Source organism: Acipenser ruthenus, chromosome 12 (genome assembly GCF_902713425.1).
Source record: "Acipenser ruthenus chromosome 12, fAciRut3.2 maternal haplotype, whole genome shotgun sequence".
NCBI classification, from domain to species: Eukaryota; Metazoa; Chordata; class Actinopteri; order Acipenseriformes; family Acipenseridae; genus Acipenser; species Acipenser ruthenus.
The window spans coordinates 42,079,249-42,104,213 of record NC_081200.1 but is presented as its reverse complement, the minus strand read 5'-3'; the positions used below and the strand labels follow the sequence as shown (position 1 = coordinate 42,104,213).

Here is a 24,965-nt window from a genome sequence, read left to right as displayed (position 1 = left end):
CACAGTACCGTTTTTCTCATACGCTGGATCACACAGTACCGTTTTTCTCATACGCTGGATCACACAGTACCGTTTTTCTCATACGCTGGATCACACAGTACCGTTTTTTCTCATACACTTCTTCACAGCCTTGAGCAGACTGGCTTTAAATACCCTGCACCTGGCTCTAATTTACAATGGTAGCCAGGTGCAGGTGATACTCAAACAATAAATAATAATTAAACAAATACACTTTTTGGCAGGGAGAATATGAACCCCCTCCTTGCTGTGTTATTATATATATATATATATATATATATATATATTCCTTAATTCTATAGATGATGTAAAACATCTGGCCATAGCTGTACATGAAATATCTAAGGCTATTCCAGTGGGAAATGAAGGCTCAGTATGCGTGATGTATTTAAACGTGTGTCCCTGCGTTAGATAACAGAATCCCGGAGCTTCCTGTTACGGATGAAGGAATGCATTCTGAAACAAGTATCCGAATTCCCTTTTCAAAAACAAAGGAATTCAATCCTACAAACCCGACTTGTGACACTTCGTCACTAATGTCATCACCACTTTGCCACTGAACGTAAAAAAGACCTAATTCTGTGTAGGAACCTGAACTGCAAGCCTTTCCATAGTTCATATTTCTAAACTAGTAAAATATTTCATATTTCTAATCTAGTAGGCAAGTTCCTGTTTCTGCCGGATAATGTAACAAGTAAAACGCTTACGAAGTTCTTGTATTATATATTGCATCTTCAGGCTCCAAATATAAAAAACAGGAACGTTATGTGTGGTTTAGTTAGTTGGAAGCTTGCATTGAAATCAGTTGGAGTCCACTCTGCCCAGTTCCCGTTTTCTTACATTCTCTTGGTTCGTTTTTTGTTCTGGTGCCAGGTCACTACTGGGGTGAAAAAGTTAGCGTGACTTCACTGTTCATGAGGGCAGAGGATTTTACTAAACCCTTTTTAAAAATTTTTTTTTTTTTTTTTTTAAATAAATTTAGTCGTTGCCAATTATTTTCTCCCAATTTGGAATCGCCAATTATTTTTTAAGCTCAGCTCACCGCTACCACCCCTGCGCTGACTCGGGAGGGCGAAGACGAACACACGCTGTCCTCCGAAGCGTGTGCCGTGAGCCGACCGCTTTTTTTCACACTGCGGACTCACCATGCAGCCACCTCAGAGCTACAGCTCTGACCCCCCGTCTGCGTGGTGGTTAGAGACAGGGTCTGAGCAGGTTCAGCTGTGGTGTAGGTCAGGGTTACCAGACTCCAGTCCCTATTGAACCCCCCCGTGTCTGCGTGGTGGTTAGAGACGGGGTCTGAGCAGGTTCAGCTGTGGTGTAGCTCAGGGTTACCAGACTCCAGTCTCTATTGAACCCCCCGTGTCTACGTGGTGGTTAGAGACGGGGTCTGAGCAGGTTCAGCTGTGGTGTAGCTCAGGGTTACCAGACTCCAGTCCCTATTGAACCCCCCGTGTCTACGTGGTGGTTAGAGACGGGGTCTGAGCAGGTTCAGCTGTGGTGTAGCTCAGGGTTACCAGACTCCAGTCCCTATTGAACCCCCCCGTGTCTGCGTGGTGGTTAGAGACGGGGTCTGAGCAGGTTCAGCTGTGGTGTAGCTCGGGGTTACCAGACTCGTCCCTATTGAACCCCCCCCCCGTCTGTGTGGTGGTTAGAGACGGGGTCTGAGCAGGTTCAGCTGTGGTGTAGGTCAGGGTTACCAGACTCGTCCCTATTGAACCCCCCCCCCGTCTGCGTGGTGGTTAGAGACGGGGTCTGAGCAGGTTCAGCTGTGGTGTAGCTCAGGGTTACCAGACTCGTCCCTATTGAACCCCCCCCCCCCCCCCCCCCCCGTCTGCGTGGTGGTTAGAGACGGGGTCTGAGCAGGTTCAGCTGTGGTGTAGGTCAGGGTTACCGTAAGGTAAAAAGGGGAGGGTAGGGTGCAGGACTGCCTTTCAGGAGCTGTTTTATGACCTTATAAAATGACAAAACACAATCCACAAGATCTAACAGTGCTGTGTAAATGGTCTGTATTATTATTATTATTATTATTATTTATTTCTTAGCAGACGCCCTTATCCAGGGCGACTTACAATTGTTACAAGATATCACATTATACATTATTTCACATTATACAGATATCACATTATTTTACATACAATTACCCATTTATACAGTTTTTTTTTTTTTTTTTTTTTTTTTTTTTAGTGGAGCAATCTAGGTAAAGTACCTTGCTCAAGGGTACAACAGCAGTGTCCCCCACTGGGGATTGAACCCACAACCCTCCGGTCAAGAGTCCAGAGCCCTAACCACTACTCCACACTGCTGCCCTGTACCAGTAGATGTGGGGGCTTTCATTTGTGTTTTAGGTGTGCATGAAGACAATTCTTAACTCCAGGTGTGCATGAAGACACTTCTTAACTCCAGGTGTGCATGAAGACACTTCTTAACTCCAGGTGTGCATGAAGACACTTCTTAACTCCAGGTGTGCATGAAGACACTTCTTACCACACTTCCTGGGTGGTTGATGGGACTCAAGGGCATGCAGTAAGAACTGTCTTACCGCACACCCTGTCGTGGATTATTTCTTACTTCTATTATCCACACAGACACACAGGTCATTTTGTAAATGTAAATAGTATTTACAAAGCCAAACAATCCCATAACCCCCATTAACATTGACCTACCATGGCCGGTATTTTGTGAAGGGTGGAACTGGATTGTGCCCCAGAGGTGACATGAAGCCCCCCCCCCCCGTTGTTAGTGTTTAAAAGCTAGTGTCCTTTAATATAAGCAGACATGTTTAACATCACCGGCCAGTCGACGGCAGCACTGTAACATTGCTCATTAGAAAGCATGCTCGTGGTAATAGATCACATTCACTCTTCAAACTATGCTTTGTGTCTACTGTTACATTATTTAGAGAGATATACATTAAACAAACACACACACAATAGTTGTAATATTTATTAACAAACATTTGAACTACTTTATAAGCTTTTCAGTTTTCAATCATTCTAGACATTTGTCATGAAATCACCAACTTTTTTTTAGTATTTAGAAATTTCCCATTATTGAGTGATTTTTTCTTTTTTTCTTCTGGGCAACATACCGAACAAGCCGCCAGTGTTAAAGTGTATGGTGTGATGAAGGATGCAGGGCAGTTCACTCTGCCTGCGTCTCTTCAACCACACTGTGGCTGGGGAAGTGGAGTTATCTGTACAGACCACAGTGTCGGCTAGGGGAGGGAGAGAGAGAGAGTCCCTTTGACATCACAAAGCCCCCACAAGCCATTCTGCGGTGGGATTACAGTTTGCATCTTTCCATGAGGCTTGAGCCTGTGACCATTTCCCCATCACAGCAGCACCTATGCTTTACCGCTCATGGAAAATAAATGAATAGATACAAATAAAAAAAGAAATAAAGAAGAGAGCGAGCGTCCCATTCTGCAGTGGGGTGACAGCTCATCTCACACTTTCCATTCCTGTGCTCAGAGGCTGGTATAGGCAGAGTGAGAAACTGCAATCCTGGCTATCAAGCAACACCTAGTGGCAGGATCTTTAAAAATACTCTAACATGTGCAAGACTGCAAACAAAAAAGAAAGAAAGAAACAGACAAGAGACCAAATATGCTATTTTAATAAATTGATGCAATATGTACAATTCAAGTCTTCGAACAAATTACTGTTCGTTTCCTACTGTCATGGCTGTAGTATACAAAACCAAACCCAAAAAAAAAAGTCACTCAGACACATAGTTCAAACACGGTATAAAGAGAAGGGAGAAGACGAACTCTCTCTCTCTCTCTCTCTCTCTAGGATATTCACAGTTCAGCTCTGCTAGGTTACTTCAGCCCTGTATGTTAATTTACACCGACAGCATTAAAACAATGGCCGCACAAGTGACAGCAGATACCAGCGGTGTGCCACACACTGTGAACTGTACCACAGTGACAGGATTCTATTGGATTCTCCATTTAACACAGCAAGTGTTCTCCTCTTGGGTCCAGTACGAGCCTGCTGCCTGTCCCCAGGACCTCTCTGATAAAGGCAGCTGAACTGAGTAAGAGTCTCCAGGGCTGCCCCGATGTGCTGGGGCGGGTGTCAGCTGAGGACCAGTCCCTCCTTGGCTGCCAGTCGCTGCCGGTGCACATGGTCCTGCTCCAGCTCCTTGTGGCTGGGGTGCCACAGCCGTGCCAGGATGCGCTCAACGTTCAGGGCGTAGACTGTGTGTGAGGGTACCGCCTCGCGGTGAATCTGCAGGAACACACACTAATATATATACAGTGCCTTGCAAAAGTATTCAGACCCCTGACCAATTCTTCCATATTACTGAATTACAAATGGTACATTGAAATTTCGTTCTGTTTGATATTTTATTTTAAAACACTGAAACTCAAAATCAATTATTGTAAGGTGACATTGGTTTTATGTTGGGAAATATTTTTAAGAAAAATAAAAAACTGAAATATCTTACCAATGTCTGAGATTACATGAAGATATATATATATATATTATATACACACACACACACGCATATATATATATATATATATATATATATATATATATATATATATATATATATATATATACACACACACACACACACACACACACACACACACAGGATGATTCTTGCTATTATAAGCAGCAGACAGGGCCAGAAGAAGAAGTAGTAGTTTATTTAGCAGATGCCTTTATCCAAGGCGACTTACAGAGACTAGGACAAGTGAACTATGAATCACTTCCAGCAATGTCTCACCCAAAAGATGGATTTTCTGTAACTGAGTTTTTAAATAAATAAAAAAATGTATTAAATTCAATGAGAAATGATTAGACTAGAAGTCTGATTAATGTCTTTGGAAAACAAAGAAAGACAAGAAAGAGACAAGAGTTTTCTCTTAGTGCTAACTAAATTCAGCACTATTGAGTGTGTGAATTAATTTAAATTTAAAAGAGGAGGAGGAGTACCTGCAGCGCTTCCAGGAGGTCAAACATGCTGACTGGAGGCGGGGCGGCCGGGAGGCGGTCCCCCGAACAGGCCAACAGGAGGGCAGCCTGCTGCTCCGCCTCATCGGGGGAGACCTGTGGAGGCAGACCCGGGGGCAGGGAGGCGCTGGGGGGCAGCCTGCAGAGACACACACACACACACACACACACACACACACATATACTGAACTACTATTTAGTCAGTGGCTTCATGTAGCAGCTGCACGTCCAGTAACGCAAGTACATTCAGCAATTTAATACATAATAATGAAATCAAAGCACCACCTGGTCCACAGTCTGACACTCGGCAAAACTCTGAAAACATCTATTAGTTGCAACACATCTTAATTAGTATTTTTCAGGGATGGAAATAAGACTCCTACTGCATAGCAGTTTCTCCCCCATTCCTAGTTTTATAATGAACCCAATTAACTACAGTGAAAAGGTAACACGCTCAGGTGTGTCTTAGTAGACTTATAGTAAAACCAGGAATGGATGGAATTGCTATGCAATGGGTGTCTTATTTCCACCCCTGCAGATTTATTACAACATAGAAAAATCAACCGAGCGTTTTTCTAAGCTAGTGAGGAAAAAGCTCTAACCCCGCCCCTCTCCCTGCTCTTACACACAGCTCTAACCCCACCCCCTCTCCCTGCTCTTACAGCTCTAACCCCGCCCCTCTCCCTGCTCTTACACACAGCTCTAACCCCACCGCCTCTCCCTGCTCTTACACACAGCTCTAACCCCACCCCCTCTCCCTGCTCTTACAGCTCTAACCCCGCCCCTCTCCCTGCTCTTACAGCTCTAACCCCGCCCCTCTCCCTGCTCTTACACACAGCTCTAACCCCACCGCCTCTCCCTGCTCTTACACACAGCTCTAACCCCACCCCCTCTCCCTGCTCTTACAGCTCTAACCCCGCCCCTCTCCCTGCTCTTACACACAGCTCTAACCCCGCCCCTCTCCCTGCTCTTACAGCTCTAACCCCGCCCCTCTCCCTGCTCTTACAGCTCTAACCCCGCCCCTCTCCCTGCTCTTATACACAGCTCTAACCCCGCCCCTCTCCCTGCTCTTACACACAGCTCTAACCCCGCCCCTCTCCCTGCTCTTACACACAGCTCTAACCCCGCCCCTCTCCCTGCTCTTACAGCTCTAACCCCGCCCCTCTCCCTGCTCTTACAGCTCTAACCCCGCCCCTCTCCCTGCTCTTACACACAGCTCTAACCCCGCCCCTCTCCCTGCTCTTACAGCTCTAACCCCGCCCCTCTCCCTGCTCTTACAGCTCTAACCCCGCCCCTCTCCCTGCTCTTACAGCTCTAACCCCGCCCCTCTCCCTGCTCTTACACACAGCTCTAACCCCACCGCCTCTCCCTGCTCTTACACACAGCTCTAACCCCACCGCCTCTCCCTGCTCTTACACACAGCTCTAACCCCACCCCCTCTCCCTGCTCTTACCCGTCAGGGATGCTGTTGTAAGCACCCATGCTGTTCTTCAGGTAGGGCTGAGGGGTGATGTTGCTGCCGAAGGCATATTTGAAGTGCCCATCTCGCAGGCGATAGGCTTTCCGCCTGGAGATCACAGCCATCAGAATGTCCTTCAGGTGGTGCTGAAACCAGAGCACACAATAAAACACAAGCCCTCAGTGGTCTTCACCCCCTTCTTCTCTCTCATTTACTTATTAGAGACACCCCTGCCTGCTCCAGCCCCATTAATCCCCCCGCGACACGTCCCGTACCTCGACGGCACAGACGAGTGTGCTGACCGCGTCCTCGCTGACATTGTCCAGGCCGAGCTCGAAGGCCGTCACCATCATCCTGGCCTCCAGCTGCCCTCTGGAGGGGAGCAGCAGCGTGTGGGCACTGAGCCGCACCTCCTCCTCCTCCTCCTCAGGGGGGTCCTTCGACACGAGGGGCTGGGCTGCGGAGAGGGGGTTCAGGGACTGGAAGCGGTGCTGAAGAAAGAGAGAGAGAGAGTCACACACACTGGCAGTGCTGCACCAACCCATCATTCAAATTGAGCTCTCTACATAAATCAGGTGCTGACAATAAGGTGAGGATCAGGCGAGTTTACCAAAACAAGGGAAGAAACAGCTGCTTGGGTTTGTGTGGATCACTATTCTCCACAGAGTAAGAAAAGCAGCGATCAGCACAAACCCAAGCAGCTGTTTCTTCACTATTTCACATTGAATGGTAAATTAGCCCGATCAACACTAATGACCCTCACCTGACTTTTCAATAATTGGTTTGTGCCGCACTACTGTTAGAGCAACGTACTTCCACTACTAAACCTGTTCTGAAATCACTGTGGCCATTCGGTGTCAAAATGTATCGTTTGTGATGTTAGCAACATCAGTGTCCAACTGCTGACAATGCCAAGATGTTTTGAGGCAACTGTATTATAGATCAGACCCATCAACACAAACATCTTGGACTTAAGCCGATATCGATACATTACCATCAGTGTAACAAAACGTACCGTTGAATAGACCTTTGCCAAAGGATTATGTTTGAGTACATTTACTTTTAGCAACAACTACAGCTACAACAACTACGCTTTTGACACCACTGATCATGGCAGTCCCTGCCTGCAAGCTGAGGTCCTCCGACTCTAGCCTGCTTGTTATCCCCAAGCAAAAGTGCACCACACTTGGAGGACGCTCGTTTAGCTTCATGGCTCCGACTCTCTGGAACTCTCTCCCAGCTTTGGTGCGTGACGCTCCCACCGTCGCTCGCTTTAAATCAACTCTCAAGACCCATCTGTTCTCTCTTGCTTTCCATGCTCTTTAACCCTGATATCTGCTATTAACTGAACTGCTGTGTTGCTGCTACTATTTCATGTATTATGCACTTTCCACTGTACTTAATGAATTATGCTTCTTTTCTTTTTTTTTTTTTACTGTATATCATGCACTTCTCTGTATTTAAAGTATTATGGATGTTCTTGTTGTTACTGTATCTTGTAAAGCGCTTTGTGATGGTGGTCCACTATGAAAGGCGCTATATAAAATAGATTGATTGATTGACAGTACTACTGCTGCAGTGTCCTTCACAGACAATATACACCCCCTCCACCAACCACAGGCACACTTACGTCAAATTTCTGTCGCACGGAGGAGAACTTCTTCTTCCCTTTGGGTTTCCCAGGTTTGCAGGCAGACCCGCCTGCCCAGGGCAAGGAGCCAGCACCCTCTGTGGGAACAAGAGGGAACCGGCTGCTGAAACCATTCCAGGAACCCCACGCAATTCAGAAAGGATTTCGCTCCTCAAACAACACTGGCTAGGCTGATGAAGGCCCTGTGTTGGCTGATCGTCTTGTTTCTCTCAAACAGCACAGTGATCTGCCATATCCGAGACCTTATTCACAAACACTGAATGAAATCAATTTATTACAATTACCACCTGCACTGCGCTAGTCCTCCACAAGGCAGAGCAGTTTATTCAATACAGAACACTGTGTCAGAGGTACTGTATTAAGCATTGAACAGTAAAAAGGCAAAAAAATAACAGGCATTTCACCCACTTGACAAGCACAGTAGACATTAGGCACTGCACTTACCCACAGCATCACTGTGCATTTTCTTACTACAGCCTGAACATTAGACAAGGTGTTCAGAGTATTCCAACAGCTTCGTCTGTCCAGCTCTTTTTTGCAAAGTTTCAGGAACAAATACAATTATCAGTGCATTACCTGGGTGTGGTGAAGAGGATATTCAGTGCAGAGGATATTCAGGGTTAGGGTCAGTGCAGGGGATATTCAGGGTACAGCCAGCATTGAGATGAAGGATGATCAACCTCAGGTACTGATGTGGAAACCAAACCAAACCAACCCTGAACTCCACACTATTCAACTATGTGTTTCACTTCACTTTTACTCAATATAAGGAATTTACTTCCACATCACGTTTACTAAAGGCTGCATTCCAACATTTGTATTGGCTTGCAGCTGACTGAATATTTCAATCTGGGTTTGACAAGTGCATGCCTTAAATTCACAAAACAGATAACTTGGTACAACGTGCTACGCTCGCTGGTGAATGTGAAATATACAGACGTTTTCCTGTTCTTGCTCAACTCTTGCTACTGACATGAACCAACCTCTTTACAGAATACTTGGTTTGAAACAATGAGGATACTCTAGTGTGCGTGTGGTTTGAAACAATGAGAATACTCTAGTGTGCGTGTGGTTTGAAACAATGAGAATACTCTAGTGTGCGTGTGGTTTGAAACAATGAGAATACTCTAGTGTGCGTGTGGTTTGAAACAATGAGAATACTCTAGTGTGCGTGTGGTTTGAAACAATGAGAATACTCTAGTGTGCGTGTGGTTTGAAACAATGAGAATACTCTAGTGTGCGTGTGGTTTGAAACAATGAGAATACTCTAGTGTGCGTGTGGTTTGAAACAATGAGAATACTCTAGTGTGCGTGTGGTTTGAAACAATGAGAATACTCTAGTGTGCGTGTGGTTTGAAACAATGAGAATACTCTAGTGTGCGTGTGGTTTGAAACAATGAGAATACTCTAGTGTGCGTGTGGTTTGAAACAATGAGAATACTCTAGTGTGCGTGTGGTTTGAAACAATGAGAATACTCTAGTGTGCGTGTGGTTTGTGCTGCTTTGTTGCTCTATCGTAGTTGTATCTAGTCTTGTACTGCGCTGAATCCCACTGCTGCTGCCTCTGTAACTGTGCTGTCTGGCCAGCGCCTCACTTGTTAATGAGGGCTCAGTCTATCAAAACAGGCCACTCTCCTAGTTAAATAAATAAACACACTGATAAAATAAACTAAACTCTGTCCGTCATTAAATCAAATGACAGCATCCAAAACCTTTAGTATTCTTTTGAGTATTGGGATTTCAGAACACATTTCAGCATGGAACAGTTTTGTCATGTCATGCTCCAGCCATTTAGGGTTTTACACTTCATACAATTTCTTGTGTTTTTTTTGTAACAGACAGAGGAAAAGAAAAAATGTAAATCTGAAAAGGGATTGAGTTTGGTGTTTATTATCATACAGTGGATACACTAGTCACTAGACTTGAGGGATGCTGTATTTACAGCATTTGTTTTCAGTCCCCACCTGTTAACTGAATATAAATAAATGTTTAGTTTTGACCACAGCGTGCTAAAGGTCTCACGATGGCTTGTTAGATGTTTGCACTCCAAGACAAGCGGGGACTGTGAAATGTTTTTCTTTGTGCCCCTCTCTCTCTCACATTGTGGCATGGCTGCGGGTACCTACCTGGCACAGACACCATGATCTGACAGCGTGTGAGGATGGCCAGCAGGAAGTCATTGTGGAAGTGCACTGCAGAGAGAAGGGAAAGGATGTCACCACACACAGCACAGTATGCAACAGCAGTACAGTGTTTACAAGATCTGGTAGGGCTATACAGAAAACATTTTCAAAATAAAGAGAGACACACAAGCCATGCTTAAATAACAAGAATAAGTGTCACTAATAAATGAACCCCACAACCCCCCATTAAACACTCCAATAGTGCTGACAGAACGTTTCGGCAGTGAGTCTCTCACAGTGTCTTCAGTGCCTCTGTCTGTCACTGAGTGTAGGAAGGGTTTTTTTTTACTATTTAAATGTCAGCACTATTGGGAGGGTTTAATAGTTACAGATGATACTTGCCAACATACTGGACACAACAAAAACTGCAACAAGAGGAGTCTGCTGTAAATGAGAATCTTACACAGCTTCTCCATTTAAGAGAGTTACCTGGAGAAGTTGCATACGATTCTCACTTACAGCACACCCCTCTCGAGGCAGCTTTCTAGTGTGAAACTTTATTAGACTTCATCTGTGGCAAACAGGGGCTTCACTGCACTCTAAACCACAGACAATACTGCAGAAACCCCTGCTGTCATTAGAACACTGTGGGAAAGCAAACGCAGTCTGTACTGGAGTAAAATACCGACTAGTCTGCTTGGAACACACACGTTAAATAGCGGACAGGTTATCTGCATGGAGAGGAGTTTGCAGGAAGATTCGGGATGCAACTCCCCCAGTGCAGAACTCAAGTAAAGGCTGGCTGTAGCAGCTACTGTGCAAACCCTTACCGTTGTCTTGTGAGAGGAGTCTCCTGGCCTCTGTATCAAACTCTTCTTTACTGATCTTCTGTTTAAACCAAAGCTTCAGGTTAGCCCAATAACTTGAACATAAAACAGATGAAGGTTAATTGCTACCTTGTCTTCCAAGAGCAATACGTTTTCAGTGAATATGCTGCACTAATTACATAAAAAGAGAGAGCACGCTATGTTTGCATGACAAAAGCACACACTGTAACCCTTTCATGCACAGGTCCTCATATGAGGATGTATAGAAAGCAACATTTAAGCAGCTGTGAGCGTGAAAGGAAGTTACAGCAGTTACAATGATGTGGATCCAGCTAGTGCTAACAGAGGAACTGCCACCAGAACACACCAGAGCTCTGTGCAAGAAACGCACAACACAGCCGAGGGCTGTGCAAGAAACGCACAACACAGCCGAGGGCTGTGCAAGAAACGCACAACACAGCCGAGGGCTGTGCAAGAAACGCACAACACACCCGAGGGCTGTGCAAGAAACGCACAACACACCCGAGGGCTGTGCAAGAAACGCACAACACACCCGAGCGCTGTGCAAGAAACGCACAACACACCCGAGGGCTGTGCAAGAAACGCACAACACACCCGAGGGCTGTGCAAGAAACGCACAACACACCCGAGGGCTGTGCAAGAAACGGACAACACACCCGAGGGCTGTGCAAGAAACGCACAACACACCCGAGGGCTGTGCAAGAAACGCACAACACACCCGAGCGCTGTGCAAGAAACGCACAACACACCCGAGCGCTGTGCAAGAAACGCACAACACACCCGAGGGCTGTGCAAGAAACGCACAACACACCCGAGGGCTGTGCAAGAAACGCACAACACACCCGAGGGCTGTGCAAGAAACGCACAACACACCCGAGCGCTGTGCAAGAAACGGACAACACACCAGAGCAAGTTATATATATATATATATATATATATATATATATATATATATATTATACACACACATTCTTTAAAGACATAATCCCTGTTCACAGCTTTACCATACTTTCAATGAGAACAGCAAATACTTCTAATATCAACGCAAGAGTATTCTCTCGTCTCGTTTATGTAAACATGAACATTTTCAACAAAACCACACACAACAACAACATTAAACACCTGCAAATGAATACAACTGATTAAGTACTGTGCTAACTCCAAGTAAATGGGGACCAAAACCTTTGCCCAAGTCTTGACTCTAAATTCATCAGCGCTATAACCCGGCTGTCCCTGCTAGGAAATGTCGGTGCTCGCTCGGCCTTCGTCGATTCTGTTCCTGTTTCAGCCTAATTTGCCCTTCCTGAATGGTGGCCGATATTAATTTCTGAATACTCAGTACTGTTTCTGTACTTACTGCTTTATGTTCTCTCCCAGCGCCTCGCTAAGGTTTTTCTTGGCCGCTTCTAGCTCGCTAATATTGGAAGCCATCACGTCTCCCGGCTCCCCGCTCCGTCGCTGCACTGCAGTCATCGTAAGAGGCCTGCCTACCGCTTTACGACAGGTCGCTATGGCGTCACACAGTTGCTATGCGACAACCTCCGCTTTGTAATTCTTATTGATTAATCGTTTTGATGCTGTTTCCATAGTTACACTGCATTCCTGCGCCTGGGCACCATTCCAATTTAACCCTTTCAGTCCTGGCGGGACCTCAAGGTTTATATTATGTTACACAAGCTGTCAGAAATCACATTGAAACCGCAGGGAAGTCCAGGATAAGGCCAACTGCCTGGGCATCCTGGTTTATGTTTTATGGGAATCTGTAGTGTCCGGTCGGAACAACTGACCGGGTCACCGGACAGCAAAAGTGTGGTTCTTGCTAATCTTTCTTCCTCCCTGTGTTCGTTACTGTTTGGGGATCTCCCTTCTTACTGCGCTCCTAACCAATCAGAGCTCGCCGAGTCACTGTTTCTCTGTTGACATTCCTCGCAACGCCCTGCTGTGCAAACATGTTTTTTGTTGGTCTGTTAAGTATTACAACTACACAAAGATATTCTGCTTCATTTTGCATTTCAGTCATTTGCAGGGTGTGTTTGTTCTGATCTAGAGTACTTGCTGGCAATGTGGAGTGCATTTCAGTGTTAATGTTCATTAGCAACTGTCTAGCAACGTGTAAAAGTGGAGGATACGTTTACACCGCCAGCAGAATCCATTACAAGACATCACCAAAACAAGTCGTCTTATTATTTGTTTATTTAGCAGACCCCTTTCTCCAAGGTGACAGAGTCTAGGGTGTGTGAGCTATGCAACACCTAAAAGACAGAGCACAAGGAGATTAAAGGACTTGCTCAGGGTCACACAATGAGTCAGTGGCTGAGGTGGGATTTGAACCAGGGCCCTCCTGGTTACAAGCCCTTTTCTTTAACCACAGGACCACACAGCCTCCACTCGCCTTATTCTACAGACCTTCTAGTTCCCAGCTTGTGCTTTACTCTTCCATTTGCAAAATGCAGCTGTTCCAACACTGGGATATTGTGGTCTAGCTTAGAGGCAGTCCATCCACTCTTGGACTTTGTTCCAACCCTGTTGTAAATGATTTAACTTGCCTCCATCCAGACCCCACAGTAGATCATGATCTCACTTTAGCCGTTATGCCACGGTCCTCCAGGACCGACTGGACACGTCTGGTCTAGCTGCAATAAGACCATGTGACCGAGAGCGCAGGTACCAGGAAGCAGCCACCGCACGTAGACGGCCTACCGCTTGACAGCAGGTTGCTACCGAGTGCCACTGTAATACCTTCCGCTTCGATGTTCATGGAAGTGCTCTCGTCGGCCTTTGGCTTTGTTTTTAAAAGACAGACCCGAACAGCTTGATTAGGATCAGCCTGGTTTTCATTCCCAGACTTGAAGTAACGTAGAGGAGTGGAGACTTTGTGAACACAGCCCGTTCCTTAATCAGGTCCAGCAGCACAGGGGGGCTGCATTATGAGCAAGAACTATATAGCGAGTATGGGGCTTACCAACCCTGCCCCTCCCCCAGCCAATCAAAATACAAACAAAAGAACACTTGTGACAAACACCAGGGCTGGAAATAAAACTCCTGCTGTACAGCCGTATGATCCATTCCTGGTTTTACTATGACTTTAATTAGTAAGACACACCTGAGCTTGCTACCTGTACACACTGGGGCTAATCAAGCACATATTAAAACCAGGAATGGGTGACACTGCCACGCAATAGGAGTCTTATTCCCATCCCTAAAACACACAAGACAGATTAAACTCGAAAGGTCACACAGCAATTTATTAAAGAAAAATCCAGCTCTGTCCCAGTAAGAATCCCGACCCATTCTATATTACTATCCCAGATCCAGCCCTTGATTTAACACCCCCCTCATCATCTCCCAACAGCAGCACACTGCACCCCCCAACTTCAGCAAGGACCCTGCTGTCCACACTGTACCGTAGTGACCCTGCTGTCCACACTGTACCGTAGTGACCCTGCTGTCCACACTGTACCGTAGTGACCCTGCTGTCCACACTGTACCGTAGTGACCCTGCCCCCTCTCTTTATTCCATTGTGATCCTGTGCTGTGTTTCAGGTGCATCTCTAGCTATGTGAGCACACAGACCGACCGGCCCCTCCCAGCTCCTCTGGCTGCAGTGTGGATCATGCTGTGGCTTTTCTTGCAAATGCATTTAAAAGTCGACCCATACACCCCCATCGTCAGGCTCGAGTTTTAGTCTTTGCACAGAGTTCTCCTCTCCTCTCTTGTGAATTCAACAGCACTGGTCTTCAGTGTTTTTTACTTTCCCACATTTTCAAAATAAAAGTGAGTCTATTAATGCTACAGCAGGTCGACCCTTCCCAACCCCTCCAACCCCCCCTTCTCAGAGTGTTTTAGGGGGATGTCGGTGGGGGGGATCTAAACACAACAAGCAGTCCCCAGTGTTGTGGTCGGTGCGTCTCCCCCTGCTGGTTAGGAGTGAGAGAGCTTCATGCGATCCTCGGTCAGCACGCTCTCGGCTCCCTGCGTCTCCACACACTGCCGCACGGTGGTCAACACACTCTCCAGCCGCCGGTCCAGCGCAGACAGGTGCGGCTCCGACAGGACGGGGTGCAGGGGGTCGTGCGCTGTGGCCGCCCGCATTGCCGCGCTTAGGGCGCCGTTCCGCAGCAGGGTCAACCGGTTCCACGTGGACACGCGCACCCTGAGGGGAGAGAGGGGGTCAGTGTGGAGACTGAGGGACAGGGAGAGTGAGGGGGTCAGTGTAGAGACTGCGGGACAGGGAGAGCGAGGGGGTCAGTGTAGAGACTGCGGGACAGGGAGAGCGAGGGGGTCAGTGTAGAGACTGCGGGACAGGGAGAGCGAGGGGGTCAGTGTAGACTGCGGGACAGGGAGAGCGAGGGGGTCAGTGTAGAGACTGCGGGACAGGGAGAGCGAGGGGGTCAGTGTAGAGACTGAAGGACAGGGAGAGCGAGGGGGTCAGTGTAGAGACTGGGGGACAGGAAGAGCGAGGGGGTCAGTGTAGAGACTGAGGGACAGGGAGAGCGAGGGGGGTCAGTGTAGAGACTGGGGGACAGGGAGAGCGAGGGGGGTCAGTGGAGAGACTGAGGGACCGGGAGGGAGAGGGGGGGGTCAGTGGAGAGACGGGGGACCGGGAGAGCAAGGGGGTCAGTGTAGAGACTGGGGGACAGGGAGAGTGAGGGGGACAGGGTGACACTGTCTCAGGTTTTGTGCACTGGGCAGAAGAGCGATACTCACATACAGCACTGGTACACTGGGGCCAGGATACTCCTCTCATCCTGGGTAGGGTTGCCAAAACTGTAATAAATACAAACATAACAGACATCAATAAACCATAACAATAAAACCTGCATTTAGCACCAGTGCAGTAATAATACAAACACTGTGTCTTCAGCTCCGTGACACACGGGGACTGTATTTCTAAACACTGTGTCTTCAGCTCCGTGACACACGGGGACTGTATTTCTAAACACTGTGTCTTCAGCTCCGTGACACACGGGGACTGTATTTCTAAACACTGTGTCTTCAGCTCCGTGACACACGGGGACTGTATTTCTAAACACTGTGTCTTCAGCTCCGTGACACACGGGGACTGTATTTCTAAACACTGTGTCTTCAGCTCCGTGACACACGGGGACTGTATTTCTAAACACTGTGTCTTCAGCTCCGTGACACACGGGGACTGTATTTCTAAACACTGTGTCTTCAGCTCCGTGACACACGGGGACTGTATTTCTAAACACTGTGTCTTCAGCTCCGTGACACACGGGGACTGTATTTCTAAACACTGTGTCTTCAGCTCCGTGACACACGGGGACTGTATTTCTAAACACTGTGTCTTCAGCTCCGTGACACACGGGGACTGTATTTCTAAACACTGTGTCTTCAGCTCCGTGACACACGGGGACTGTATTTCTAAACACTGTGTCTTCAGCTCCGTGACACACGGGGACTGTATTTCTAAACACTGTGTCTTCAGCTCCGTGACACACGGGGACTGTATTTCTAAACACTGTGTCTTCAGCTCCGTGACACACGGGGACTGTATTTCTAAAGCTTATTTGCCACTGATATCAAAGGGTGTATAGAATTGCAATCGTCTCACTCTTATGTTAAGGATGCAAAGCAGTGATGTCCTCATGAACAGGGAGGAATTCCTCAGCCCTCTAATCTTTGCGAGGTACCCAGAAGAAATACAAGAAGAATTTGGAAAATCTTGCCGGTACCCTCAGAGTCTCGATAACTTCAAAACAACCAATCAAATGTAAGAAAACCTTTAATGACTAAGGAAACAGACAAAGTATTCAGCTGTTGCCATCAGTTTCCTCTAAGACATACCCAGGAGTCACTCTTAGTTTTTAGACAGGCACCCTAGGAGTCTCCCAGTTTAGACACTGGAAAGACTGGGCTGGGGTCCTAGGAGACTGCAGAGATGGAAATAAGGCTCCAGTTGTACAGCATTTTGATCCATTCCTAGTGTCAGTGAGTTTGATAAGACGCACCTGAGCTTGTTTTATACACTGGGGCTAATGAAGCTGGTAATAAAGCTGGAATGGGTGACACTGCTGTGCAATAGGAGTCTCGTTGCCACCCCTGGGCTGGTACCTCTTGGCATTGTCCAGCAGGATGAGCATGCTGGCTCCACCGTCGTCCTGGAAGCTCTCGTAGTGATGGCGGTCTGCGTTGCCGATGAGGTAATCGAAGATGGCCGTGTCGATGACGTCCAGGAGCCGCGGGCCAGAGTCGTACGGAGCCGTCTTCATCACAGCGTCGCAGTAACTCTCATCATACTCCCACCTGACACGCAGAGACACAGCCAAGACCCCTCACTCAGCTTCATGTAACTCATCACTCCCACCTGACACACACAGCCAAGACCCCTCACTCAGCATATCCATCACACACACACTTCATACTCGCTCCCAGTCCAGAGAAGTAATCCTCTTTTAATGAATGGCTAAAGACCTGGAATCTTTACCCCCAGCTCACCTGGCTAGCTTGCCCTCTCGGTAGGTGCGGCCCCAGGGGTGCCTGTGTTTCTGCAGGGGCCACACGTCAGGCAGCCAGAGCGTCACCGAGCCCTCCATCACCTCCCCCTCCGCGCAGGCCGGCTCGCTCTCCCGGCAGTAATAGCACTTCCCGTAGAAACAGGTGTTGTTACCTGGGAGACAGGAAGAAACTCAAAGTTGCTGTGTGACCTTTTGTGTTATTTTAAGTTGAGTTTAATGTCTTGTGTGTTCAGGGATGGAAATAAGACTCCTATTGCAAAGCATTTGCACCCATTCTAGGTTTTACTACAAGCTTGATTAGCCCCAGGGTGTACAGATAACAAGCACGTGTCTTAATAATCTCATAGTAAAACCAGGAATGGATCAAACTGCTATGCAATGGGAGTCTTATTTCCATCCCTGCGTCTGCACCACACTCTGGAGAAGATAGAAACGCAGGGAAAGCGCCAAGAAGAGTCTTCAAACCCAGTTCTACAAACTGACTTCAACAAGAGAGGGAGGAAGACAAAACGTCCGCAGACCCTTTATTGAGAGAAAGACCATCTGGAATGAAGGGAACATTCCCAAATCCTCCCTCTATCTCACTACTCACTTTCATTTTTCCATTTCCTTTATTTTGATTTTATACCATTTCATTTTTTAACTGACTGATGAGTAAAAGACTGAGAGGTCCCGTGGAGCGCGGCAGGGAATCCCCATTCTCCACACAGACACGGAGCACCTCAGAGAAGCAGGGATCCCCATTCTCCACAGAGACACGGAGCACCACGGAGAAGGAGGGATCCCCATTCTCCACAGAGACACGGAGCACCACGGAGAAGGAGGGATCCCCATTCTCCACAGAGACACGGAGCACCACAGAGAAGGAGGGATCCCCATTCTCCACAGAGACCCCGAGCACCACAGAGAAGCAGGGATCCCCATTCTCCACAGAGACCCCGAGCACCACAGAGAAGCAGGGATCCCCATTCTCCACAGAGACCCTGAGCACCACAGAGAAGCAGGGATCCCCATTCTCCAGAGACACGGAGCACCACGGAGAAGCACGGATCCCCATTCTCTACAGAGACACGGAGAAGCAGAGAAGCAGGGATCCCCATTCTCCACAGAGACCCCGAGCACCACAGAGAAGCAGGGATCCCCATTCTCCACAGAGACCCCGAGCACCACAGAGAAGCAGGGATCCCCATTCTCCACAGAGACCCCGAGCACCACAGAGAAGCATGCTGCCCCCTCACCCTGCATCAGGAAGGTGCTCAAGAGCTGATCGGTAGCAACGGGCTTGATCTCTGTCCGCAGGTTCATGAACCTCCCCACCACTAGGGGTGCCCTGCGGAAACCCAGGATCCTGCAGGAGACACAGAGCAGAAGAACAGTTACAAACGAGAGGGGGCCATTCGCACCGGTTCAAAGTAGCTGGCTGATCTCAAAACCTTTGTCAGGTCGGGTCTGAAAGGATCCCAGCGACTCAAGAGCTAGTTAGCAGCACAGGCAACCTCACTGTCTGGAAAGCGTAGACATTTATAACATGACAGTGGGCATTACTCTGAATGCTTAAGGACTGCTTTGAAGAATGCTTTTGGTAAGGACTGTTTGTTTTAGTTTGTTTTTTTAAAGCCCATTTTGATTATTCAAATTGAATTTGCGGCTCATGATGAAACCTTCCACAGCTTTTGTTTTTGAGGGTTTATCAGTTTATTTAAAAAAATGCAAAGCCCTGTTTAAACAGAGATGATGTAAAATGAAAAGACTCCTCAAAGAGTCCCGTGAGAGAGCACAGTGTACTGTCAGCCAGTGCAGACTGTCCACACGTTCCTGTGTGATGATGTGATGAAGAAAGGGTGGTCTGGTTAAACAGTGTGCCTGGTATAAAACACTCCTCCTCCGTTAGGGGTACCTGTCCAGGTGAAAGGCGGCCACCTCAGCGTTGTGTCTGTCGTACCCGGCATAGGGTTCTCCCTCCACCATGTGGTCCCGGCTGTACCTGAGACAGGGGCAGACAGACATCCCTTCACTTTAATCACTGCACAGAAATCAGGGGAGGGTCAATGGTGTTGATCAGGCTAGCTTACCTTTAAGAGTGAAACGAGCAAACAAACAGCTGCTTGGTTTTGTGTGGATTGCTGCTCTGCAGTCTAAGAAAAGCAGCGATCATCACAAACCCAAGCAGCTGTTTCTTCACTCTGAATGGTAAATCAGCCCGATCGACCCCAGCGACCCTCCCATGACTGTCAGCCCCTGCTTTCTGTGGAGCGCTCCATCTGAATAACCAAATAATCAGTTGCTGTGGCACTAACCCATAACAGAAGTGAGCGGAGGTGCTCCCACTCCGTGTCTCTTACCTCCTGGGTTTGAAGACCACCTTCTGTCCCCCCTCCAGCACCAGCAGGGCTTTGAGCTGTGTGCCCTTGTAGCCGACGTCAGCGCGCTCCACGCGGCCCGTCGCCATGGCGCTGAGCACGGCCCCCAGCTCAGGGGTCTCGTCAGGGTACACCTCGCGCGGCCCCACCCACTGCGCCGCCACCTCCCAGGGGGACTGCAGGGTGTGGTCGAGCTGCGCCCCCCTCCGCAGCCGCAGACCCGCCTCCATGCGCTGGAAGGCGCGCTGGTCCTGCCGGCTCGCAGCCGACCCCTCGCCCCCGTCCAGCAGGAACACCTTGGCCAGGATGAGGACCACCAGCAGTGCGGCCAGCAGGACCACCCTCTGCTTCAGCTTCATCTCCTCCTCCTCCTCCTCCTCCTCCTCCTCTCCGCGGTCTAACCCTGGTGCGTGAGCATGTCGCCTGCCTGCCACAGACACAGACACAGTAATAACGGTTCAATGCAAATTATAAATGAAAAAAAGTCTTCGTGCAAACTGGCAATCACACCTCAGCCTAAAGGAGTGCTTCTCATGCAGCTCAGGAGCAGAGAGGCTGACCGGCACTCACACAGTAACAGGCAGCTCAGGAGCAGAGAGGCTGACCAGCACTCACACAGAGACAGGCAGCTCAGGAGCAGAGAGGCTGACCAGCACTCACACAGAGACAGCCAGCTCAGGAGCAGAGAGGCTGACCGGCACTCACACAGAGACAGCCAGCTCAGGAGCAGAGAGGCTGACCAGCACTCACACAGAGACAGGCAGCTCAGGAGCAGAGAGGCTGACCAGCACTCACACAGAGACAGGCAGCTCAGGAGCAGAGAGGCTGACCAGCACTCACACAGAGACAGGCAGCTCAGGAGCAGAGAGGCTGACCGGCACTTACACAGAGACAGGCAGCTCAGGAGCAGAGAGGCTGACCGGCACTCACACAGAGTCAGCCAGCTCAGGAGCAGAGAGGCTGACCGGCACTCACACAGGGACAGGCAGCTCAGGAGCAGAGAGGCTCTGACCGGCACTCACACAGGGACAGGCAGCTCAGGAGCAGAGAGGCTGACCGGCACTCACACAGAGACAGGCAGCTCAGGAGCAGAGAGGCTGACCGGCACTCACACAGGGACAGGCAGCTCAGGAGCAGAGAGGCTGACCGGCACTCACACAGAGACAGGCAGCTCAGGAGCAGAGAGGCTGACCGGCACTCACACAGGGACAGGCAGCTCAGGAGCAGAGGCTGACCGGCACTCACACAGGGACAGGCAGCTCAGGAGCAGAGAGGCTGACTGGCACTCACACAGGGACAGGCAGCTCAGGAGCAGAAAGGCTGCTAACCCCTGCTCTAAACCTCTCTCACTAGACAGTAAGACTGGACTGCACTGTAACTGCTCTGTGAATAGACAGCAAGCACTGGAGACTGGACTGCACTGTAACTGCTCTGTGAATAGACAGCAAGCACTGGAGACTGGACTGCACTGTAACTGCTCTGTGAATAGACAGCAAGCACTGGAGACTGGACTGCACTGTAACTGCTCTGTGAATAGACAGCAAGCACTGGAGACTGGACTGCACTGTAACTGCTCTGTGCATCAGTCTGTCTGTCTGTCGCTCTCCTACCTCAGTGAGAAAGGCAGTCCGTCGGCCTGCGGAGATCAGGAATGGCGAGGCGAGGTCAGGGCGTGTCAGTTCTGACGTGGCGCTGTGGTCTCTCTCTCTCTGCTAGGGACAGGAGATATAGATCACAGGCAGGTGAGAACAGGAGGCCCATCATAAATAACTAACAGACAGAACCTCTCTCTCTGTCTTCTCACCCCTCAGACACACTGACAATGCTCGCTGTGTGAACCCAGACTCCAGCCTGGCCCAGTTCAGAGTGCGCATATACACAGTCTCTGTGTGTGTGTGTCTGTGTGTAGCTGGGAGTGTGCAGGTTCTGTCACTCAGTCTGTGTGTGTGTGTGTGTGTGTGTGTAGCTGGGAGTGTGCAGGTTCTGTCACTCAGTCGCTGTGTGTGTGTGTGTGTGTAGCTGGGAGTGTGCAGGTTCTGTCACTCAGTCGCTGTGTGTGTGTGTGTGTGTAGCTGGGAGTGTGCAGGTTCTGTCACTCAGTCGCTGTGTGTGTGTAGCTGGGAGTGTGCAGGTTCTGTCACTCAGTCTGTGTGTGTGTGTGTGTGTGTGTGTGTGTGTGTGTGTAGCTGGGAGTGTGCAGGTTCTGTCACTCAGTCGCTGTGTGTGTGTGTAGCTGGGAGTGTGCAGGTTCTGTCACTCAGTCGCTGTGTGTGTGTGTGTGTAGCTGGGAGTGTGCAGGTTCTGTCACTCAGTCGCTGTGTGTGTGTGTGTGTGTAGCTGGGAGTGTGCAGGTTCTGTCACTCAGTCGCTGTGTGTGTGTAGCTTGGAGTGTGCAGGTTCTGTCACTCAGTCGCTGTGTGTGTGTGTGTGTGTGTGTGTGTGTAGCTGGGAGTGTGCAGGTTCTGTCACTCAGTCGCTGTGTGTGTGTGTAGCTGGGAGTGTGCAGGTTCTGTCACTCAGTCGCTGTGTGTGTGTGTGTGTAGCTGGGAGTGTGCAGGTTCTGTCACTCAGTCGCTGTGTGTGTGTAGCTGGGAGTGTGCAGGTTCTGTCACTCAGTCGCTGTGTGTGTGTGTGTGTAGCTGGGAGTGTGCAGGTTCTTCACAGTCTCTCTGTCTCTGTGGAAGGGGGAAACTGCACTGCTTTGGAATGCAGGGCCCGGAGTGAGGAGAGGTTGCCATGGCGACCAGCTGTGATGCTGAGAATCAGAACCATCTCCAGGGAAGGTCAGCGAGAGAGACAGAGAGGGTAGGAGGAGGGGATACTGGAGCTGCGTGATGTTCTGTACTTCCAAGCTGCGTATGTATTGTACAGCTCTTCTGCTTTCTCACACTCTTCATGAAATTGTGGGTTCAATAGGGACTGGAGTCTGGTTTCCCAGCAGACCGCAAGCGCACTGGTGCAGAGGCATCGAGTCCTCCGAACCCCACTGAGCTTGGCATGCAAACTCTACACATCTGTTATTAGAAACAATCAATTAAAAAAATAAATTAAAAAATAGATTGATTCCTTGTGCATGTAAACGTAACCCTAACCCTAGCAGAGCTGCTGTCTCACAGATCCAAACCAGCACTGATGCTGGAGCCTAGCCCACCTCCGGCAACGGAAACGAACCCAATGCTAGCTGTGTTACTCCGTTTCACTAGCAGTGGTGTGCTGCAGTCTCAGCAGGTCCTCACACACCCCAGCTCTCACGAGTTAGAAGCGCCTTCATTCTCCAACTGCTCTCGCATCATCATGGGCTGGGATAGTTAAAGGAAGTGGCATATACTGGGCTAGATCCCACAACCCAATTACCAGACAGATTAGAGGGGTCAAACGCAGTGAGGAGCACAGCAGAGTGCTGGGTTCAGAGACAGCGCCTCACAATAAACCAGCTTTCCAGACGTCTCTGCAGTATATTATTATGGGGTGGCACGGATTTGTCACAGGGCAGTGCAAATGACAATATGTTTTAAAGTATGGATGACATCTTATTAATTTATTTATTTTTTTGCCGTAAGTTAATGAGGACAATATTGGTTTTGCCGTTATATTTCTAATATGTAAGCCTGTCCCTTTAAGAAGACCCGTCTCCCCACACCGCCTGTAAGGCAGCCACGCTGGCATGTTGTTTCTAACACCACACAGAACACCCATCCATTCATTCATTCATTCATTCATTCATTCATTGATCATTTCAGAGACGCCGTGTTTGTTGAAATTACAGCCAACACGACCCGTCACTCAGAACCGTGCGGACCAAGAGAGAGGCCTACAGTCCTCCGCAACCTCGGCCTTTCCTATCGCGTCTCTTTCTGAACCCCAGATCAATCCCTCCGGTCACACGGCCGTTAACGTTATTACATCTCGGCTTCGTGTAGATTTAATGTCAAATCTGTGCTTGTTACGTGTTTGCAGTGCAATGTTATCTTATATAAAGCGACCGAGTATCTACACAGTTATTAAACCAGGACAGACGCACAACAAATAAATAGGATCAATAACCATACACCGCGAATCGATATACTGCCACAGAAACACTATCTCGGTTATTAGTTTTTTGTGTGTCTGTCCTTTAATTTCCTGCGATAACGTTTTAAGACTAACTACACGTTTACACGGATAAGCAGCAGTGCAGGGAGTCGCGGGCGAGCTGCTCCTCATAATTAATTATATTGATATATTTGTGTATTGCCAACACAGGCATGGTCTCCAGCGCTACTCATCTCTTCATAAGCAGTTCAGGTAGTAACGGTTGCCACGCACAGTCATGTTATTTATTCACATTATTATTATTATTATTATTATTATTATTATTATTATCATCACTGTGTGGTTATTTTTCATGCACCCGGGTTTGTGTTGATAACGCTTACCTCGCCTCAGTCAGTCACGCGCCTGGCTGCAGATTTTCCCGTTTGGTTTGCTTATTTATTTATTTATTTATTTATTTTCTCGTGTAACAGATTATATTTACGAAGGACACTGTTTTGTTTTTCGAGTTGCTGTCGTGTATTTCCGACACTCTCTCCTCCAGCCGACAGTGAACCCGCCCCTTCTTCTCTTAAAGACACACCCCCGCCCGGAGAGACGTGCACGCCCGTGTTCTCACAACGACAGCGCTCAATGCTTACAGAGACGTGCCTCGAGTCTATTATTATTATTATTTATTTCTTAGCAGACGCCCTTATCCAGGGCGACGTACAATTGTTACAAGATATCACATTATTTTTACATACAATTACCCATTTATACAGTTGGGTTTTTACTGGAGCAATCTAGGTAAAGTATCTTGCTCAAGGGTACAGCAGCAGTGTCCCCCACCTGGGATTGAACCCACAACCCTCTGGTCAAGAGTCCAGAGCCCTAACCACTACTCCACACTGCTGCCCTAGTCTAGTTTACACACTGTGAAGTAGGTCTAAGATATGGGTCAGTCTCCAATACTTGGTGCCAAAAGTGGGAACACAGTCAGCATTTTAAAATTACTTAACTGCATTAATTTAGTTAGTTAGTTA

General features: G+C 48.4%; 2 protein-coding genes across 3 annotated transcripts; both read right to left on the bottom strand.

Annotated features, from left to right (window-relative positions):
- Nucleotides 1-3,618: 3,618 nt before the first annotated feature.
- Nucleotides 3,619-12,609, bottom strand: LOC117416817 (transcriptional adapter 1-like). Its single transcript, XM_034028216.3, has 8 exons — nucleotides 12,427-12,609; nucleotides 11,052-11,143; nucleotides 10,225-10,290; nucleotides 8,078-8,175; nucleotides 6,723-6,938; nucleotides 6,442-6,593; nucleotides 4,971-5,127; nucleotides 3,619-4,253 (listed from the first exon to the last, which is right to left on the bottom strand). Exons 1-8 carry the CDS (start codon nucleotides 12,540-12,542, stop codon nucleotides 4,101-4,103), a joined length of 1,050 nt encoding a protein of 349 aa, XP_033884107.3. The 5' UTR covers nucleotides 12,543-12,609; the 3' UTR covers nucleotides 3,619-4,100.
- A 1,660-nt stretch (nucleotides 12,610-14,269) lies between these two features.
- On the bottom strand, nucleotides 14,270-24,525 carry LOC117416875 (glycosaminoglycan xylosylkinase). Of its 2 annotated transcripts, none has more exons than XM_034028326.3 (9): nucleotides 24,324-24,525; nucleotides 21,519-21,620; nucleotides 19,891-20,335; nucleotides 19,446-19,532; nucleotides 18,787-18,896; nucleotides 17,529-17,700; nucleotides 17,145-17,336; nucleotides 15,777-15,836; nucleotides 14,270-15,222 (listed from the first exon to the last, which is right to left on the bottom strand). In XM_034028326.3, the coding sequence occupies exons 3-9, from the start codon at nucleotides 20,265-20,267 to the stop codon at nucleotides 14,991-14,993; spliced, it is 1,230 nt and encodes a 409-aa protein (XP_033884217.2). In that variant the 5' UTR covers nucleotides 20,268-20,335; nucleotides 21,519-21,620; nucleotides 24,324-24,525; the 3' UTR covers nucleotides 14,270-14,990. The 2 variants fall into 2 exon arrangements, with proteins under 2 accessions (XP_033884217.2, XP_033884218.2); XM_034028327.3 differs by having other exon boundaries at nucleotides 21,519-21,617.
- Nucleotides 24,526-24,965: the final 440 nt, after the last annotated feature.

Coding starts and splice junctions, on each gene's coding strand:
- LOC117416817 (XM_034028216.3), bottom strand. CDS start 12,542: ATGACTGCAGTGCAGCGACGGAGCGGGGAGCCGGGAGACGTGATGGCT. Junction 6,939..8,077: donor CCGTGCGACAGAAATTTGAC/GTAAGTGTGCCT, acceptor CTCTTTCTTCAG/CACCGCTTCCAGTCCCTGAA. Junction 5,128..6,441: donor TACAACAGCATCCCTGACGG/GTAAGAGCAGGG, acceptor GTGTCTCTGCAG/GCTGCCCCCCAGCGCCTCCC.
- LOC117416875 (XM_034028326.3), bottom strand. CDS start 20,267: ATGAAGCTGAAGCAGAGGGTGGTCCTGCTGGCCGCACTGCTGGTGGTC. Junction 18,897..19,445: donor GCCGCCTTTCACCTGGACAG/GTACCCCTAACG, acceptor TGTCTCCTGCAG/GATCCTGGGTTTCCGCAGGG. Junction 15,837..17,144: donor CTGCTGGACAATGCCAAGAG/GTACCAGCCCAG, acceptor TATTTATTACAG/TTTTGGCAACCCTACCCAGG.